This window comes from Penaeus chinensis, chromosome 39 (genome assembly GCF_019202785.1).
Source record: "Penaeus chinensis breed Huanghai No. 1 chromosome 39, ASM1920278v2, whole genome shotgun sequence".
Lineage (NCBI taxonomy): Eukaryota > Metazoa > Arthropoda > Malacostraca > Decapoda > Penaeidae > Penaeus > Penaeus chinensis.
The window spans coordinates 10203657-10223656 of NC_061857.1; the positions used below are offsets into that span (position 1 = coordinate 10203657).

General features: G+C 39.0%; 2 protein-coding genes across 3 annotated transcripts in view; both read left to right on the top strand.

The window, feature by feature from the left end:
- LOC125046751 (nucleoporin NUP188-like) overlaps positions 1 to 9069 on the top strand; it is a 9419-nt gene extending 350 nt beyond the window's left edge. The window contains exons 2-15 of one of the 2 annotated variants that reach the window (XM_047644680.1): positions 2664 to 2875; positions 3006 to 3224; positions 3612 to 3881; positions 4212 to 4342; positions 4617 to 4851; positions 5087 to 5255; positions 5808 to 5923; positions 6152 to 6397; positions 7170 to 7318; positions 7436 to 7596; positions 7783 to 7922; positions 8109 to 8271; positions 8495 to 8685; positions 8929 to 9069. In XM_047644680.1, coding sequence (XP_047500636.1) covers positions 2762 to 2875; positions 3006 to 3224; positions 3612 to 3881; positions 4212 to 4342; positions 4617 to 4851; positions 5087 to 5255; positions 5808 to 5923; positions 6152 to 6397; positions 7170 to 7318; positions 7436 to 7596; positions 7783 to 7922; positions 8109 to 8271; positions 8495 to 8586 — 2205 coding nt within the window. In that variant the 5' untranslated portion in view covers positions 2664 to 2761 and the 3' untranslated portion in view covers positions 8587 to 8685; positions 8929 to 9069. The remainder of the gene's footprint in view (positions 1 to 2663; positions 2876 to 3005; positions 3225 to 3611; positions 3882 to 4211; positions 4343 to 4616; positions 4852 to 5086; positions 5256 to 5807; positions 5924 to 6151; positions 6398 to 7169; positions 7319 to 7435; positions 7597 to 7782; positions 7923 to 8108; positions 8272 to 8494; positions 8686 to 8928) is intronic. The other variant, XM_047644681.1, reaches the window with a different exon arrangement.
- On the top strand, positions 8933 to 18922 carry LOC125046750 (nucleoporin NUP188-like). Its single transcript, XM_047644679.1, has 14 exons — positions 8933 to 9130; positions 9392 to 9613; positions 9891 to 10044; positions 10223 to 10371; positions 10813 to 10944; positions 11148 to 11269; positions 12706 to 12863; positions 13655 to 13887; positions 15174 to 15305; positions 15865 to 16158; positions 16398 to 16517; positions 16796 to 16999; positions 17292 to 17477; positions 18193 to 18922. Exons 1-14 carry the CDS (start codon positions 8951 to 8953, stop codon positions 18349 to 18351), a joined length of 2445 nt encoding a protein of 814 aa, XP_047500635.1. The 5' UTR covers positions 8933 to 8950; the 3' UTR covers positions 18352 to 18922.
- Positions 18923 to 20000: the final 1078 nt, after the last annotated feature.

The following is a 20000-nucleotide window of genomic DNA, read 5'->3' on the forward strand; positions in this document are numbered from 1 at the left end:
TTACAAATCTTGGCTCAAATCTCATTGCAATTGCTGCTGCACCAGTATTGCACGCTGTAGCAAAAGCCAACAAACCACACCAACGTTTTTTTTTTTTCTGGTCAGACAGATTTATAGATTTATATTAAAAGGCCATGAAGGTCTTACAACAGAAACAATTTAACAGAAAAAGGCCAGGGAGGTCTTATAACATAAACAATTTAACAGAAAAAGGCCAGGGAGTTCTTACAACAGAAACAATTTAACAGTAAGAGGCCAGGGAGGTCTTTAAACAGAAATAATTTAATGGAAAAAAGCCAGGGAGGTCTTATAACAGAAACTTTTTAACAGCTAAAGGCCAGGGAGGTCTTATAACAGACACAATTTAACATAAAGGCCAGGCAGGTCTTATAACACACATAGTTTAACAGAAAAAGGCCAGGGAGGTCTTATAACAGACACAATTTAACAGAAAAAGGCCAGGGAGGTCTATAAACAGTGTTCTGCCATAAGATATTTGGTGTCTTTGCCCTTGCTGGATTGGAGAGGCTATGCTGGTCATTGAAAGGCTAGTAGTGGGTGTGTAGTTTCCTTTTTAACCCCTTCACGACGGGTCATGTTTCTGGACGTCATAACAAACCGCTCAAAATGTGGCGTGCGGCTGTACGCTGCGGCGGTGATTCGGCTTGATGTACTGAACTCCCGTGCTCAAAGTCGGGGCGTTGCCATTGATCGCTAGAGCGTTAGGGTTTTTTTTTTAGTTTTCTACACCCATCACCAAGGGGTTAACATAGAGTTGAAGTTGTATTTTCATTCAGCTTAAACTTTATCAAATATATGGAAATGTTAGAGCAAAGTACCATTGGAAAGAGATTCACAGAAATTGTTTAGTAATATACCATATGTCCTAGGTCATACGTTGTATGTAATATCAGAGAATTGCAAAGAAATTCTCGGGAAATAAAAATGTATAAGTTCGCTGGAAATGAATATGAAAAAGAACTGTGGAAATAAAAAGGTAAACTTATGCCTCTAACATTCACATGAGTTCTTTTATGTTCACTCGCTGATCGGATTTCACACTTGAGGATGAACAAAGACATTTTTCTCGGCTTTCCACTGTCATGCACAAACCCTTTCTTTACCCTTTTCTTACTGTCTAAAGAGCCTTTTTTTTAAGGGGGAACACTTCTTATATTATGGGAAATACAAGGTATATTTCTATAATTTTCTTCTTTTGTATTAGTTAGGCCAGTTCATAATCTAGGTATTATTAGTTTTTGTAGTAACAATATATATATATATTTTTTTGTAGTATACATGACAAACCTGGTTTTCTAAGACACTCTTCATTTGTTACAATATTGCATATAGCTTTACCTGCCATCCTTCAACATGCAGAAACAAAGCTAATTTGAAAACTATGGAATGAAAAATACACATATGAATGATACAGAAAAAAGTTGTATACATGGTTGTCAGAGACAAGATAAACACCAAACTGGCTGTCAGTTACAGTTGTAAATTTACTAACACATATGCATGATTGACACTGGCCTCTTGTTGGCCAGTATGAGCTCTGTACCTCATGGCACCCTAGCAAAGGCATCAAACCTATACCATGAATATTCTAGCAAGATTAAGCTGTTCATTTATCTTCATGTAGGAAACCAGTCCAAGTTCTTTCCTCACTGAAGCACAAAATGTACAGCATCAAACCTATACCATGAATATTCTAGCAAGATTAAGCTGTTCATTTATCTTCATGTAGGAAACCAGTCCAAGTTCTTTCCTCACTGAAGCACAAAATGAGACAAAATGATGATGCTTGATTTTAGGGTTAGAGCTGAGACTGAATCTTCAATCAGTGTCAGGTGGATTTGGATGGAAGGCTATCATGTAATTTCCTATAAAGTCTTGTTTTAAAGGGCACTGCGAGTGAGTTTATAACGTCTTCTCTAGCAGGAAAGGGAAAAAAGGAATTTTTTAGGATAAAAAATAAAAGGAAGATGATATAAATATAGCCACATTTTAAAAGAATTGTCAGTTCAGTATGTCAACCCCACAATTTATTACTCATAGATTCCTTATCAATGTGTGCAGAGCAATTACCAGTCTGGAGGCTGCATTGATTTATTAGATCTGCAACTTGGTATTGCCACATATCAAATGAATGGGGTAGCCTCTAAGGTTGTACCACATTATTGAAAAGACAGTAGCACTCAAATTGGTAAGAAAAAGCCTTAACTAGGCCTACTACTTGTTAAATTTCCTTCATCTTTATCTTCAATATTGCTCTCTGCTTCTCGTAAGCCTCTTTGCTTAGGGGTTTCATAGGAGAGATGGTAAAGTATGGATTATTTGCTAGTCTATAGAGAGACGGTATTTCTACTAACAGTGATATTACATTAAATCTATTCAACATAATACTGAATCATGTTATACATACATTGGCATTAATTTAGTGTGCAAGAATGAATAAAAGTGGAATACAGTTTGTGTGTATATATGTGTGCACATGTGTGCATGCATTTTAGGAATATATTAATTTACTTGTTATTGATATCTGCATTCTTTGGAAATGTACAGTTACCCATTAAAGCTTTGTAAATTTTTGTAGGATAGGTGTTTATACTAATAACATTACCACTAAATTACTTGTTATTTTTATCTTTCATTTTCAGTGGAAAGGCGCTGTGGGGTGTCATATGCGGCACATATGTTCTCCCTTCAGATGAGGTTGTTGGTGCAGAGCTCCAGCTGGCAGTAGAGCACCTCCGGCATGGCCTCTCAGCTTATACCGACCCCAGTGGGGATCACTATGAGAAATGGGAGAAAACCGCACAGGTGTCCAAGGCAGAGAAGGCGTTTGTCAAGAAGCTGTCAGGTGCTTTTGGTTAGTGTGGTCAGGGTGTGCTTTTCTCTAGTCTAGACTGAGGGTACTGCTTTTTTGTTGGTGAATATAGGGTTAAAGAACAGTAGGAACAATTAATATGCAGTTCATCAAATTCCTAAACATTATACAGAAACTCTCAGCGACACACAGCTGGCAGATGTTCCAGCTGTTCCTCCTGAATGAGTACCGAGGGGCTGAGGCCTCACTCTCTGAAGTTTTGGCCAGCCAGCGCGATGAGGAGACCTTCTTGGGCAAGCTTTGGAACTTCTACTTGGCGGACCGACTCCACCTCATCCGCTGCCTAAGACATGTAGTGGCCAACACAGCTAACCCACAGCACCCATACCAGGTAATAAAGCTTTCACTAACCATCTAGGAAATGTACTATTGTGGCCATGTGCAGGGTGAATAAGTGTTGGTGATTAAGTAGAAGAGGATGTTTAGTGATGATCATGCTGTGGGATTATTTGAAATCCACAAGTTGAGGTACATACAGTGATTTTTCAGAGTGTACAGAAAATATTTATAGGGGATTTATAAGTTGTAGAGTTACTAAGATTTCTGAGATATTTGTTTTTTCCCAATTAATTTTCTTCTTAACTTTAAAATTCCTGGTTCTTACATGTCAAATAAAGAAGAGGGCAAAAAAATTTTTTGTAATCACATACACATATTTGTAGATTTAACTTACATAGTTTACACAGTCTAATCCTACAACCAACATTTGTCTTCACAGAGTCTGTTCCACAACTTCATGCAAGATGTCCTGGACAAAGACGGCACCCTTGGGGAGAGCCTTGTCAACCAGGTAATGCTGTGCACTAAGATGGCCCCACCCACACCCCAGTCCCACGGCCCACACCTCCCTCCACATGGCCCCACGACCTGGCTGGCGCACCACCTGGCCGAGCTGCGTGAGGTGCTGGCCACGCTGCTTGTCTACTATGGGAGCACATCACAGTCACCAACTCCTGAAACATTTCTCAAACTAGTTCAGTTGGCACAGGTAGGTTGATCTCTGTTATTTACCTTAGAAATGTTGATTTACCTGGCACAGGTAACCTTTTAGGGGTTGGGGTGGAGTTTTAGAGGCTTAATTAATAATATCCCATGATGATGTGGATGAAAATGATGTCTGGAGTTAGGGATCTTTTAAGGATTGTTATGTAAAAGTATGTATATGTATTTCATACTGGTTCATATCACAGATAATGTGAGTAATTGTGATGAATTTTTTTTTATTTTACTTGTTAAATAGTTTACCCATGAAAAAGAGAAAGTTATTGCCATTAGTTACATTATCACATATAATTCACCTGCATGATTACCCTCACAGGGAGGTGGCCTTGGAGGACGGCCAGAGATTCAGGAGGGCATAAGGGAAAGTCATGCCCCACTGGTTGAAGCTCTCGATGGTGCCCACGTCCTGCTCCTAACCCTCATCATCAATGCTGACTCACCCATCAGGTTAGACTTGTACTAAAAAGCAATTAGAATAGATTAATGTGGTAGGAAATGCATGTGTTTATCATATTCAGCTCCTCTATAGCTCAAGTATTTTGTTTCTTAAAATCTGTTATGAATGAACTACTTTAGAATTTTGTTGAACCTTTGCAAGCACCCACCAGTTGGTGGTCATTATCCAAGGAAGCTCTTACAGCAAATAGACAAATGACAGGCAGAAAGTACACTTGGTATTTTGGAATTTGGCACAGATATCCACTCTCCTTTCTCATTTCAGTGACAATAAACTCTGTGATAGTGCCTGGGTCAAGAAGCTAGACCCCACCATGGCTGGCTTGGGAGCCCGTACACCCCACCTGGCCCCCTTGCTGGCTTGGGCTGTCCTACAGCTCAGGGCATCTGATGGGGGACCAAAAGGCAACCCAAGGATGTACAACAAGCTAGCACAAAGAGCCGTCCATGGCAACGTGTTTGCCTACCTCCAGACGGCACTCAATAATACGTCAATACAGGTTTGTTGGAAAGAGCATGGTTGTCTGTTTAGATGTATGATGAAAAGAAGACTGCTGTGTATGTATTTATGTACTGATATATCTGTTCATTTCTTTACATGTGTATTTGTATTAATATGTGTACAGCATTTGTAGGTACTCCTATTTTAATGTATATAGCTGTGAAGTGTCAATACAAAAAACTATTTCATCAAGTAGATAAGTTGCATTTTTTTATACAAATTCTTTCCACCAGGGAGATGAACTGCTAGTGCGGCTTGCATCTTCAGTCGTGTATTCCCTCATGTGTGCTGCGGCAGGATGCCTTGACCTAGAGCGAATGGGATGCCTTTCTGTCCTTAATACCCTGGCCAAGAGGTGCCTTGCTCAAGACCCTCCAGCACAACTCTTTTGGGCTGAGGAAGGTGAGATTATTCATATTCTTTGCATTGCTAGTTAGAAGTGTATAGAAATGTTCTTGTCAGTATTTCCATCAATAAATTGATAATATATTGTTGTTTTAATTATTTTTATTAGTATCAGTATTATTGTCATTGTTATCATCATCATTATCATTATTGATATTAATGTTGATATTATTTTCGTTATTATTATTGTCATCATCATTGTTAATCATGTTTAAGCGTGATGTTGCACTTTAAGAGCTTCACTTGTTGATGAGTTTGTTTTTTGTGTAGCATGGAAAGGGACCACGGTCTGAATTATGGATAACTGATTTTATTTAAAGCAAAATATTGTTAGTAGGCCTTTGATTTACCTTACCACATTGATCCATAAGCTCAACAAATGGTAGCAGAGCATGATTTGTGGTAAGGGGAAAGAGATCAGTAAGTATTAGGATGAAAGAAGACAAAGAAAATAGAAGTGACAACTGTGATGTACTTCGATATATGTACATACATATACATATATTTTTTTTATTACTCTTTTTTATTTTATTTTTATATTTTTTGAAGGTGGTGGAGCTGGACTGTTACTGCCACAGGCAATAGAGGTTTTCCCCTACGATGTTCAACCCTTGCTGTCCCTCATGAGTGCTCTGGCTGTTGCAAATACAGAGAGCTGCCAGAAGGTATGGCTACCTGCTGAACGTTTGAACCTCCCTTTTAATAGTGATCATATTTTATGTATTGAGACATACTTGTACAAACATTGATAAATATAAGTGCTTGGGGGGGGAGTGGGGGCAGATGAAATACATCCATCTATAAAAGAAAATGAAAGAATCAAAGAAATAAGGTAAATAAGATGCTCTCTCATCTTTAAAGTAAATATGTCATATTTTCCTTCTATTTTTCAGGTAATAGAACTTCTGACAGAGCTGCCAAACCTATCCTGGGTGCTGACGCAAAGTGACCAGAGGAGCATTCAGATCAGAGGCAATGACTGCATAACCACAGCTCCTCTGCAGGTCCTTCCGTCATTGACCATTGGAGCAGACACACGTGGCACCTTGATCTCCACAAACCCTCCTGTTGTATCCTGGCACATGCCCACAAATGCATGGCAAGCTCTTTTGGGGGTCATGAAACTTCTTGATGAAGAGGTGAGAATGAATAAGGATTATCCTATTTTTTATCTTATATTATTGGTAATTTTATATATTTATTTATAATTATTTTTGTGATTCACGTGTTTCTTTGTTTTTGCTTGGGATTGCCTAGGGATACTGTTACTCTAGGTACCAACTGTATAAGATTGTTAATCCCTACAGTCTGGATGAAGTGACCCTCACCTCATTAAAAAAGTTGGCTTGAGGGGCGGGTGACATGAACATGCCAGCCTGGGAAAATCTGGCTTTAGGCTGGGGTGATGAGGACTTGCTGTTGTGAGCATTTTGGCTGAAGGTGATAGGAAAGACTTGTCACATGTGCACGAACCTCTTGGAGGATGATTAGACTCTTTTGGGATTTAGAAAGGGGCTTTTGCATTGCTCTCATTGTTGAATAAATGTGGAATGTATTGTCAATGACCCATGACTGGAAGAGTGCTGGCTCAAGGGAAAATTCCATTTTCATGCTCAGCATCCTATTCCTGGCTGCCATGACTGGTGGTGGTACAGAGAATGAATATTTAAAAAAAAAAAAAGATAGAATTAAGTTATGGACTACCTAGAGTGATAATATAGATGATATGTGATTGCTGTGAAGCAGCCAGATTCAGTGGGTTAGCTTGGACAGAGTATTCTGATTTAGTCAAGTATAACAACAGATTCAGTGGGTTAGCTTAGACAAAGTATTCTGATTTAGTCAAGTATAACAACAGAAAACTGCTCAAATAAATGTCTTTCCTTTAATGTGAAAGAATTCTTTTGCCAGGTAAGTGGAGGGGCAAGCATTCCCGACCAGAAGCTCATGGACACAGTATCAGCTACGCTCCGCCTTCTGGCTTCCCTCTTGACTACACTCCCCGATCATCTGCCAGCATTCATCCACTTCATCCAGCAGACAATAGTGCTGTTACGCAGGTGTGACTTGTATTCTGCTCTGCATGTCATGATCTGATCTAAGGAATATGTGATTTCTCATATGGTCATTATTATCACATGTTCTGTTATAATTATCACTATTGTCATCTTATGCAGAATATCTCAAGTCAGTCGGCCACCGGGACAGCTGGTAGCAACACTCATGGAGTTTCTGACAGAGGTTTCAACACAGGACCCTAAGTTGGTGTGGAATGAACTTGAGAGCTGCCCTCTCCTACCCTTCCTTGCTGCCCCACACAAATCTGGTGGGTTGACTGGTTTGTATCATTTAGAATACTGATATGTTGAATTAGTGATGCCATAGATAAATTGCCTTCCAGTCTACACTATGATAATTTACATTTTAGTACATGAACTTAAAGGTGATCCATATGATATAAAATGTAAAAGAAAAACATGGAAAGAGAAAATTGTATTTTGACCATGCCACATCACGTTTACAGGAACAAAGAAAGGGAAAGTAGACCCCTTCCTTGGGTATCGTGCTGGTGCCCTCAGAGCCCTAGTCTGCGGTGAAGAGGCAGCAACTGGGAAATACCCCATCCTGAGCTCCTATACGCGCTTATTGATTTGTGGTGTGAAGGTAATTGGATGTCCTTGTTAACACCTCTCTCTTTTCTTTACTTTTCTTTTCTTTTCTTTTCTTTTCTTTTCTTTTCTTTTGGTCATTGCAGAATTTCTTTTTAAACCGATTCACAATTTTCAAATAGAGTTTCATCTAGTACCTGAAAAGTTATTCTAATCGATGGAACCATTTCTTTCCTTCAAGGATGGCTTCAGCAGTGGGAGTGTAAACGGGGGTGTGGTGTTTGTAGCAAGGGAGGTGACCGGAGCCTTGCTAAGATGGTGCTACAATTCCCAAGAAGAGAGAGACACTGTCCTTAATCTCTGTCTGGCCCTTCTTCACCACACTCTAGAGGCCTCAGACATAGGTGAGTTTGATCATGGGGTGCAATGGACACTTCCTTCATTTAGGATCCATTATTGCTTGTTTGTCCTTTTCTGAAAGAGGCTTGTCTGTTGGGGCAGCAGAGAGCAAGGCATATTAGGAGGAACAGTTATTGGACTAGAAGGAGCACAGGAATGAAGGTGATATAACTTGAGAAAATTAATGAAATAGTTCCCATCTTACAACACGACTTACTCTACACACAGATACCAGTGTTCGTGACTTGGTGGTCAAACATTTGGTGGATAGTAGCAGTGCCTGGGCAGACTCTGCTGTCAGTGGTAGTTGGTGGAGCTAACTTGGAGATAGCTATCAACCACCCAATGCACTCACCCATCTCCACCCATGCGCACAGACTCACACGAACGGCCCAGATGGCTCTCTCCATCTTGCACAGGTAAATCTTTGATGTCTGCTTTTGGTTCTTTACAAATAAGTGTGCTGTTTGGAAAGTGGATAGACATGTGTAAATTTCTGTGATAAATGGTTAGACTTGAAACACCTTTTTCTTTTCTAAAAATTAATCACGGAAAGGCAGTATTATTTCTATAAATGATATCAGTGCTACTGTTAATGATAGTATTACTATAAATAAAGATGCTTTGATGTATTATTTTATTTTTAAAAACCTTCTTTCTAGGCTTGTAGGCGAAGACACCAGCATGGACGGACTAAATCAGCTTCTCCGTGCAGCTCCAACCCCCAATACACCTCTGAGTGGAGGACGCTTGCATAGTAGCACCTCCCCTCATTTGGCTTTGACTGTTGCTTTGTATGCACATCAAAGGCTTAATCCACGTCTCTCCTACCTTGCTCTGCGAACTCTCACCAGATTTGCTCAGGTAAGGTGGCTTAGGAGTGTGACAAAGTTCCTGTTATGGAACTATGTAGTTTTGTCATATTGAGTGATACCAAAATGGCTTGAAAAGTTTTGAAGTCATTGATACTTTAATGGGCTCTGTTTAACTTTCAGTGAGGTAGTAACACAGTAGAACCATACCTCTTTGTGAACTTTCAACCCTATCTCCAAATATACAGTTAAGAGTAAATAGCATTCGTGTAGGAGCATAACCATAATTTTTGTCGACTCCTATGTATTCCAGAAACTCAATGTGCCATTAGTTGCCTGTCTGGGTGGAGAAGCTGAAGGAATTCGAGATGCTCTTCTGCGCCGGTTAGACTCTGCAACTGAAGACGTGCGTGTGAAAGTTGCTCTCCTGCGTCTCCTAACGGCATCTACCACACGGCAGCAGGGGCTAACCAATGCCTTCCTTACACCTCCTGAGAAACTCTTAGATCCTCTTACGTCACTCTTTAATCCTTCTGTAAGCAAAGGCAATATGTATTAGGGTGCTGTAGGATTTTTGTCAGTTTTGTTGTTTACACTTTATTTTATATTTTTTGTTTATTTATTTATTTATTATTTTTTTTGTATGACTTTAAATCATGCTTTATATTTTGAGGGCTTTTAGATAATGACACTATACTTGTCTTTAAGGGTATCTGTTTTATATATATATATATATATATATATATATATATATATATATATATATATATATACACATGTACATTTATGTACATTTTTTATGGTATTACTAGACCTCTACATCATCGGGAAGAGAGTTGGGCTTAGCAGTTGTGGAACTTGTAGATGCCCTCTGGAGTGAGAAATATACCACTGCGACAACCTACCTGCAAGATAAATCAGACTTCTGGCAGGCACTTGTTCTGCCCCTCACAAAAGAAAAGACAAGTATGGAGAAAGTTCTTTATGGCTGTTTGTCCTTTTCATTAGATTCATGATTGGAACACAAACATAGATATACCTTTGTGTAAACAGAAATTTTTTTCTCCCTGGTGACAGAATGAAAAACATTTTGAAACCATATTTTATATTTGTCCTTAAAACTACCACCTCTCCTTTCTTCCAGATGAAGTGAACAATGCCATTGTTGGCCACACATTGCGGGTGCTTGCTCGGCAGGTCTTCTCGTCTGATGCCAAACCCAGTGCTTGTCTCAAGTCAGCCATGGATAAACTCTGTGATCCAGTCAAGGGAACCATTTGCCACTGGTCAGAAGTAAGCTTGCCTCTCTCCTTGTTCTGCATTCTTTATTCTTGTTTTTGTTCATTTTTTTTTTTTTTTGTGCTCTTTGTTCTGTTTCTTCCTCTTTCTCCATAGTTAGAATATTGCTGTTGTTTTGATTTTCTTACTTCCCATTTGTGCATACTTTTAAAGAATCTTGATCCCATAACTGCAATTTTTTAATATTTTTTTTTTTTTTATATGAAAATTTGATAAAAGAAGCCAGGAGAAAAAAAATGGCCTTAGAATATTGCCCCATCTGTTGTGCTACAGGGAACCCAAACTAGCAGACATGGCACAAATAGAAATGCCAACACCCACACTTCCACCCCCTTTCTAGCTAAATAACTCATAGTTAGTAAAAACAGCAACAGCAATGTTAACCCTATTTTGTCTAAACTCATTATCAACAACAACTTTTCTCTTCTTGAACAGCACATAGTAAGCAGCCTCGAGGACTCCAGTCAGCTCAGCAACGACGTTACTGAGTTGTTGTTACCTGCTTGGCGAGACCTGGTAGTGGTGATGGTAGCTAGGGCCAAGACCTGGCTGGCCGACAAGCAGAAAGTAAGTGTCAGTTACTCATGAGTGAAATTGTTGCTTTGAGTTCTTATTGGTTATCAATTATTATTGATAGTTTTTTATGGCAGGGAGGTTTCTGGGGACTTTACAGAAGGTTGCCCCAAGATACATCCTAGAATGAAAGTTTATGTGGAAATTCAAGGCAAATCAACCTTATAATCTCTGTCTTTTCATGTTCTCTCTTGCAGGTAAGCATAGCAAGTGACATTCTACACGCCCTCCTGAATCAGCTGGAGAACGAGTCTATGGATGAGAAGCTGGCTCTTCTCCTGGCTGAGTTGTACCTGGCTCTAGTCAAACATTGTGGGAAGTAAGTGCAGAAAAGTGATATTAGGCTGTAGTAAGTTGTAAGTGGCATTATTAAGCTGTTCATTTAAACATGAGCCATAAAGGGTACTAGTAAGTTGTAAGCTATGCCAGGCTCCCTGTAAATTGTAAGTTTGTAAGCTTGTAGGAAGTTGTAATTTGCACCTAGTGTAAGTATTGCTGGAAGATGTACTTAGCTTTAAGAAATGTTTAGTTATACTTAGTTCTAGTAAGCTGCAAGTTGAACCAAATGTTGTAAAGAGATGAGACTAATAGCTGACTCATTGGTGACTAAGCACTTGTAGAGCCATCTATGTGTAAAGTCAATATATAAAACTTTTATTACAGTGGGCACGACATTGTAGTCTTGGCACCTGTGCTCATTGGGTTAATTGGCATACCTGAACTTGCCTCATTTCCCCATTCCTTAATTCTTTTCTGATCTTTTTCTTTTTCCAATTTTATATTGTTGATGATGATGGTAATGATAATGATTATGATGATGATTATTAATATTATTGTTATTATTCACCCAGTGTGGCTGGGAAAATACTATGCTCTTTTAGAATTTTTTGATGAAATGTCTCTGCACGTAGATGGCTCTGCTAGTGCTTAGCCACAAAGGAGTCGATTACTAGACCTTGTGACCTTACCTGATTTCACTTAGTACAAGTGGAGCCATCTATGTGTAAAAACAATTAATAAAGTAAACTCAAAGTGGGCATGGCATTATGTACAGCAGTTTGGGGTTAATTAGTCTTATTATAAACTATATTGTTTTTAATTGTATTATCATCATCATCATCATTTTTGTTATTATTATTGATATTAGGATAATTATTGACATTATTATTATCATGATATTAACAGTACTACTACTAATGAAAAATAGAAAACAAAAATCCCCAAATATCAAGAAAAGGGTAAACATGTAAGACCATTTTAGGCCTAGCAGTTGACACCCATGGTAACTGAGCACTTCCAGAGCCATGTGTTATTTTTGTAAAGCAAAATCCACATTGGACTTGGCATGTATTACATACCCTTTCTGCATCAGAGGATTACTTAGTTGTTCTTTCATGTACCTGCCTTTTTACAACATTGTTCTCCTGTTTTGTTTGCGTATTATGTTTGTCAATTTGCTATATATTGGTATATTTGTTGGTTCATTTTTTGAGTGGTATTCATTATGCAATTATTTGTATTTTACTTCATATATATATATGTGTGTGTGTGTGTGTGTGTATATATATATATATATATATATATATATATATATATATATATATAATGTATATATGTATTAATATCATATTTGAATTAAGAACACTGCAGTCGTATTATTTATGTGTCTGCCAATATTTAGATGTACAGTCATCTTGTAAGAGATTACTTCATTTGATCTTCTGAACCTTCCTCCTAACACACTGGCCATTACAGAAACCTCATTGAAAAAGAGGACTGCTTCAAGGGTGTGGGCAAGCTGTTGGTCAAGGTGCAGGAGGCAGTCATGACGACGCCCACGCACTCCCAGATGCTCATCCTCGGTGCAGCCCTCAGGATGGTCAAGCTCACGGAACCATCCGCACAGTCCCAAGGTAGGGAAGGAGCATTTCCCAAGAGGAGACGGGGTACTCCTCACGAGACAAGTGTCGTAAAAGGCAATAGCAGAACAGGCCTTTTATGAAATATGATTTAAGTCCAAGTAAAGTCCAAAATTTCTACGTATGTGTTTCTACTTTGTGTTTATGTAAGGATTTGAGTGTAGTAAGTAACCAAAACCATAGGGACATCAGCATGAGCTTACTAAGTATGCCAGTATACCTTACTTATGTTCAGGTGTATTAGCTTTTGTTCTCTTTTTTGCAAAGTATTTTTTTGTGATGTTCCTTTGATTATATTCATGCCAAATATATCTCAATATATTGAGTTAAAGTCTGATCATTTTTTAGAAAAAAGTGATTATTATAATGATAATGATAATGATAATAAATCTGAAATAAGTTCTAATTGAAGACACTAGGGAGCACTAATATTTAAATGCATACATATATGTGTGTGTTTGTATATATATATGTATATATATATATATATATATATATATATATATATATATATATATATATATATATATATATATATATATATATATATATATATATATATATATAGCTGAAGATAATAGCAGTTCATTCTGGTTTCATTTATAGACCAAAGTTTATAAGTGCAGTAATTAGCTGACTTGAATGGACTTGAATAGTAGTTCTATACCATTTTATCTTTAAAAATAATAATTAATTAATTAATAAACGCATAGTTTACAGGTCTAAAACTGTCCAAAATAAGTAGATTTTTCAGTAATCATGCCCACCTTTCCATCCTTCTCCAGGCCAAGCGCTTACACTCCTGGGCCCTGTGACGTGGCTAGTGCAGCAGCATGGGAGGCTGGCAGGCTCCTCTTCCTCCTCCTCGTCTTCCTGCACAACAGCGGCGACTCTGAGCCTGGCTGCAGCGCTCCTCCACCAGTGCCTGCTGCGTTGTGCCCCTGATGCTGCCCGTCCCTTCCTGGCCCACACACCTGTTGTTCCTGCACTGCTGCATGCTGTCGAGACCTATATGCAGGTAGGAGTCTGTACTGTGATTATCCTTTTGATTTCTACTTTTCATTCTTTTATTCATGGTATTTCCTTTGGTTTTTTTTCTTTCTTTCTTTCTTTCTTTCTTTCTTTCCTTCCTTCTTTTCTTTTTTCTTTTTTTCTTTGTTACCTTTTTTCTGATTTCTATTTTTCATTCTTTTATTCATGGTATTTCCTTTGCTTTTCATTTTTTTTTTTCTTTCTTTCTTTCTTTTTCTTTCTTTCCTTCTTTCTTTTTTCTTTTTTTCTTTGTTACCTTTTTTTCTGTTTAATCCTATATTTACTTCCTGCATTTTCTACCTTCCACATATTGAGAATGTAAGTTGGCTAGACTTAATCAATGACCACCATGTATAAACTATTTATTGGGTAATATTGTATAAAAAAGAATTTGCAAACAGATATAGTGTCATTTTTTTGCATTTTTATGTATGTTTGTGTATGTATATATGTTCTTATTATTATCCTATGGCTCATGCAAAGGATCACAGAGCTTACTGCTACATTCACTTAAATTATTCCAATATGAATCCTCGTTAAATTTTCAGTCATTATCATGTGCCTCCAAATCACTATTATATATTACTGTCATGGTAAGTTATCTTCATTATCCCATTCACTCTACCTTTGTTTAGGGTGTATTTCTCCCAGTCATTTCAGTGATGAGTATTCAGCTAATATATTTCCATGTGGGATAACTTATCATGCTCAGAGAGGTCACATGGTGGCAGTGCTATATATATCCATAGGAGAACCATAAAGCAAATGGAAACAAACAAGACGTTTAGAGATGCAGAAGGGGTTAACTTATATTTCTTGTAATACACACACACATAGTCAGTCTCTCTCTCTCTCTCTCTCTCTCTCTCTCTCTCTCTCTCTCTCTCTCTCTCTCTCTCTCTCTCTCTCTCTCTCTCTCTCTCTCTCTCTCTCTCTCTCTCTCTCTCTCTCTCTCTCTCTCTCTCTCTCTCTCTCTCTCTCTCTCTCTCTCTCTCTCTCTCTCTCTCTCTCTCTCTCTCTCTCTCTCTCTCTCTCTCTCTCTCTCTCTCTCTCTCTCTCTCTCTCTCTCTCTCTCTGTCATTGTAAATATTGTTTATTATTTAAGTATGGTATATAATGTAAAATATAAGCATTATACTTTTGATTACTTATATTACAGACAAAAAGGATTAGTAGAAAAGCTAACCATTTGTTGCCAACTGTGTTCTTATGTCTCGCTTATCATTTACATTACTCACCCATCAACTCTGTTGTCTTCCTCGCCATTCCCAGTGTGGTGAAGAAGAAGTAGTAGGGGAGCTGCTCCTGCTGCTGTCCACACTGTCCAGGGTCGCTGAGCTGTCTGATGACCTCTCCACGCAGACACTTTCATCCACACTTACTCTCACGATTCCCCCATCCAAGGTAAGAAGGATTTATATTTGGTAGTATTTTATTCTTTATGTTACATTTTTGTGTGTGTGCGTGCATGTGCGTGTGTGTGTGGACCCATTTACAGTATCAGTAAGGAAAAAAATTAAGAAAACAAAGAGAAATATGGTTTTATTGTTTTGAGGTATAATAAAAGTAGTTAATTAGAAAACAGTGAAAAACATTATGTGTATAAATGATTGCATATCTTATTGATAATGGGTTCCTGCTGCACATGTCATGGTTTTGATGTTCTCGGATTTTAACATTCTCACTGCAGAGATGGTTGAATTTTTGAGAAAACCATCACATTTGTAATGGTTATCTGGCATTAAAGGGATATATGATGACCAGCAATATATGTTTTCTATTTTAGCAGCAGAGGCAGAAGAGGGACTATATTATAATACGATTTAATCTGCACATGAGAGTGTAAAAGTGATGGAGATAGATATCCTCTAAATGAGAGCTGAGATAAGAATACCAATGTATATTTTGTATAAGATGATTCAGTTATATTTTGTTAAAGTATGTTTATATATTTGCCAACCAGACGGGCCTGTTGAGCGAGGTGGTTTGGGGCGTGGTGTGGGGCGTGCGGCGTGAGGGCGTGGGTGGTGTGGAGGGTGGCGTGAATGTTGCCGCAGTCCACCTGGGGGCTCTGTGTGGGGCCCTTGGTGCACCCCACCGACAGCCTGCCCTCGCCCTCGCTAGTGCAACCCTTGTGTCATCACTGGCCCCCTATGCCTCAATGTGGATTGTCACCCATCCAGCCTCCTACTCCCAGCTCACGGCCGCCACTACAAGGTGCATTCACATCACAACCCAACTGCTCCACACACCTAGGGTAAGGGAGACAGGGGCAGGTTGCCCATCTGTGAGGTTGGGGGCATTAGGGGCATCTTGTATCAAAGGGATGATTATAGATATGATATGTACTAGTGCCAATGGACATATATGATTGTATTAATGATGGTGGTAATCATCATCATAATGATCGTAACAGTAAGAATAATGAAATATTGAAATGCTAATCGCATGACACAATATATTGTATACAAATAATATGTCTTGGGACTCTGGTAGGTTGTTGAGATGGAGCTGAGTGGAGAGAGAAGCAGCAGCAGTGGAGGGAGCTCAGAGGCACCTGCCATTGCACCGCAGATAACAGCCGCCACCACAGAGGTCCTCAATCGCATGCTGCAGGTAGGTAATAGGGTAACTTAGCTGAAGGAGGGCAATGAGGGGGAAAGAGAGAGGGAGTAGAAGGGGGAAAGAGAAGGAGGGGGAGGGAGAAAGAGGGAGGTGATGGAGGGTAGGGAGGAGCCTGCTCTTCCCTCTTCAGGAGGAAAGGAGTAGGGGGGCAGTAGTGCTTTCTCCTTTGAGAAGTGACAGATCATGTTTATTAACTGACTTTGAATATTGATATATGGGTAAGATATATTCATGTTTTTTAAATTTTTATTTATCTATGTCTTTTACAGGTTGTGTGTGCGTGTTTGAGTGCTCTCATTGCTCTGGGACCTGACCTGACTGACCTGCTCTGTGGACCTGGCATTGATGTAGGTGCATGGGCGTTATTCTTCCACCCTTCATTCCGCCCCGTATCTGCCCACGACCCGAATGCACAGCCCAGCTTGGCATCTCTCACCTCCGTGCTGGATCTCTATGACAGCCATGCGTCAAAGGTAGGTAGTGTGTGTGTATTATCTTTTTCTCTCTCTCTTTCTTTCTTTTATTTTCTTTTTCTTGTTCTGTCTTTTTTTGTGTGTCATTGTTATTGTATGGACTGCAGTACTTGTCCTACCTCCCTTCCCCACTCACTCACTCATTCACTTACTCCATTTCTGACTTTCTTCATCCTTCTCTTCCATTTTCTTTCTCTACCTTCGTTGCTTCACCCCATTCTTCCTCCCTCTACCTTTCTAACTTCTTCTCAGTTCCCATACACCAACCTAAAATGCCAATCCATTCTTTCAGGAGAGTCGAGGGCTGTCGCCATGCCGTGGGGGAGCACCAGAGGTTGGGCTGTGTGTACAAGTATTAGCAGTGACTGCGGAAAAGGCACTACTGCTGCTGCTCACCCAGTCCACTCTGGCCCTTATGCGACCTGAAACACCCCCAAGGGACAGCCTGCGTGTGCGCCATGGCCTTGCTGATGAGATGGTAGGTCACCACTCCTCACATGCAAAAGATTTCAGATTTTGTTTTTCATCTTCTTCTACCTCCACGTCTGTCTTCTGTATTTTTCCTTTTTCGTGAACTTTTTTTTTTTTTTTTTTTATCTCTTCTGTTTTATCCATTATATATCTGGTATCCCTTTATATCTTCCTCCTCTTTTTTTTTTTCCTATTTTCTTTCCCACCCTCATATTTTTTCTTATTTTCCTCTTTACAAGTATTGGCATTACTATTCTTATTAATATATTTTCTCCTTTTCTTTCCGTCTTTTTTATCTTCCTTACTCTTTGTTTTGTCTTTTCTTTTCTTTTTTCTCAAGAGTTTGTAGAATTAAATAGATCTATAGTCCTTATTTACAGATCTCTCAAATGATTTCATTAAGATAAACAGCATTTTAAAAAGAAGTGATAAATTATCAGCCCAAGTAAGATATAACCACAACTTAGTTTACCCATAATTCAAGCTAGGAAGGAAAGAATTGGTTAAACGTTAACTAAGGCATATACTCCTCACCCTTTTCCTGCTCCTTTATCTTCTCCTCATCCTGTTCCTCTTCCTCTCCCTCTCCACCTTCTCCTGTCTCCTCCCCCTCCTTCTACCTCATCCTCCTGTATCTCCTCCCTCTCCACCCCTCCTCCACCTCCTCCTGTATCTCCTCCCTCTCCTCCCTTCATCCTCTTTATTCTCTTGTCTTTCCACAGAATTCCTTCTTCACCCGATGGCTAGGGAGGCGTCCAGCAGCATCACCTCTTCCAAGCAGCAGTTCAACAGCCTCAGGGACCAGCTGCACTGCCCAGGTCGACCTCACGTACCTGCGGCTTGCCCAGCAGCTGGTAGCAAGGCTTGCTTCCAATAAGTGATTTGCAAGTGCGCATTTATATGTACATGATTCATGTATGTTTAGATGAAATTTTGACTTCATGAATGTTTGTCAGTGCACTGTAACAAGAGAGAGATTGAAACAATGAAATGAGTAAAATAATGAATGATATGTTGTGATGACTCTGGAGTTAATTGTCTTTTGTACTTGAATTCTTTAATACAATATTTTTTATGACATTTTATATCCTTGTTGAAGATGCAAGATGGGGATAATTTGAATTTTAGATAACAATAAAAAGTGTCTTTGATTTTGATATACTTATTTTTATATACTTATGATTATTATAATTATGATTATTGATATTATTATTATTATTGTTAGTGTCATCATGATTTTTGTTATTGTTGTTCTGTATATTTGTACAAGTATTTTTGAATATTATTTTTCATTATTTTTTGGATAAAAATTTCCAAGCCGGTTTCACAAGAAGTAATCCCAGTCTTTCAGCCTGATAGATATTTTCCAATTTATTTATGCTGTTGTGCTTTCTGTCGCCTAGTGTGTTTTTGTACATTTTAATGAGAATATTGAATAAAGTTCAAATGGTTTCTGGAGTGTTGTATTTTCCCATTGATAATTCATCTTTGGCTCTGCTATTGTGGAAGAAACTTGAATAAGTGTTTAATTAGTCAATTGGTGCTAACATATAGGAGGATGCTTTGCTACTCTCTTCAGTGAGCGACCCTTTTGGTGAGCTGCCTCATGACAAGTTTGATCAGTTTGCCTAAGCCTCGGCTGGTGAGGTCATCCCACAGACTCCAATACCCAAGCAGTATGGTGAGCAGTGTGATTCTGCTGTGGTCACCACATCTTTTAACTGGCCAAGGGGAATGGTCCAAGACTGTTCAATGGCTGCCAAGATAGTATACACTCTATGAATCTGTTTCCAGACTTCAGCAATTCCATGGGCATGCCACACATACCCAATGTCATAAACCGGGGTTCCACTCTCCTTATCTTATCTGACAGGAACTTTGGCCAGGTCTAGGTTTATTGTCTGGGTAACTGCTATCCCTTTAGAACTACCTCTTCTTCCAGAACATCCTTTCCCCTGACCATATTGCTTTTGCTGTTAAGAGAATCTGTTAATCATTATTATGCTGATAAAGCGTCATCCAAATGCACCTAACTTGAGGGAGTGTAAATATATCCAAAATGGAACACTAGACAGCTAGAGGTGGCTCAAGGACCAAGCTGACTAATGAAACCTGAGCTTTATCCCCCCTCAGAGTTGGAGATCGTCTACTTAGTCCTGCAGTGATATGGGGAGGGATTGGCATTCAATTTTTTCAAAGCTCAACAGACAGAACAAAAACAACTAACTTGGTCAAAGAATTACTCTTCAGCCTCTTTAGCCAGATTCCAGATATATTTCTCGGTCGCCCTCACCAACGTCCTAGTCCAATGTGCCTGGGCTCTGATGCAATTCTCATTCCCAGGCAATCAAGCTTTGCTACATGTAAGCTTCGTAATACAACCTCACACTAGCCAAATCAAAGCACCTAGCCTTGCTATTATGATGAGTGATATTCTGTCTAATAAGTGTTAGTTGAGTATATGTCTATGTTAGAGTAGCAATTTCTCTCCTTGACAGACTTCGGCTGGTGTTTATGGGGGTGAACTCAG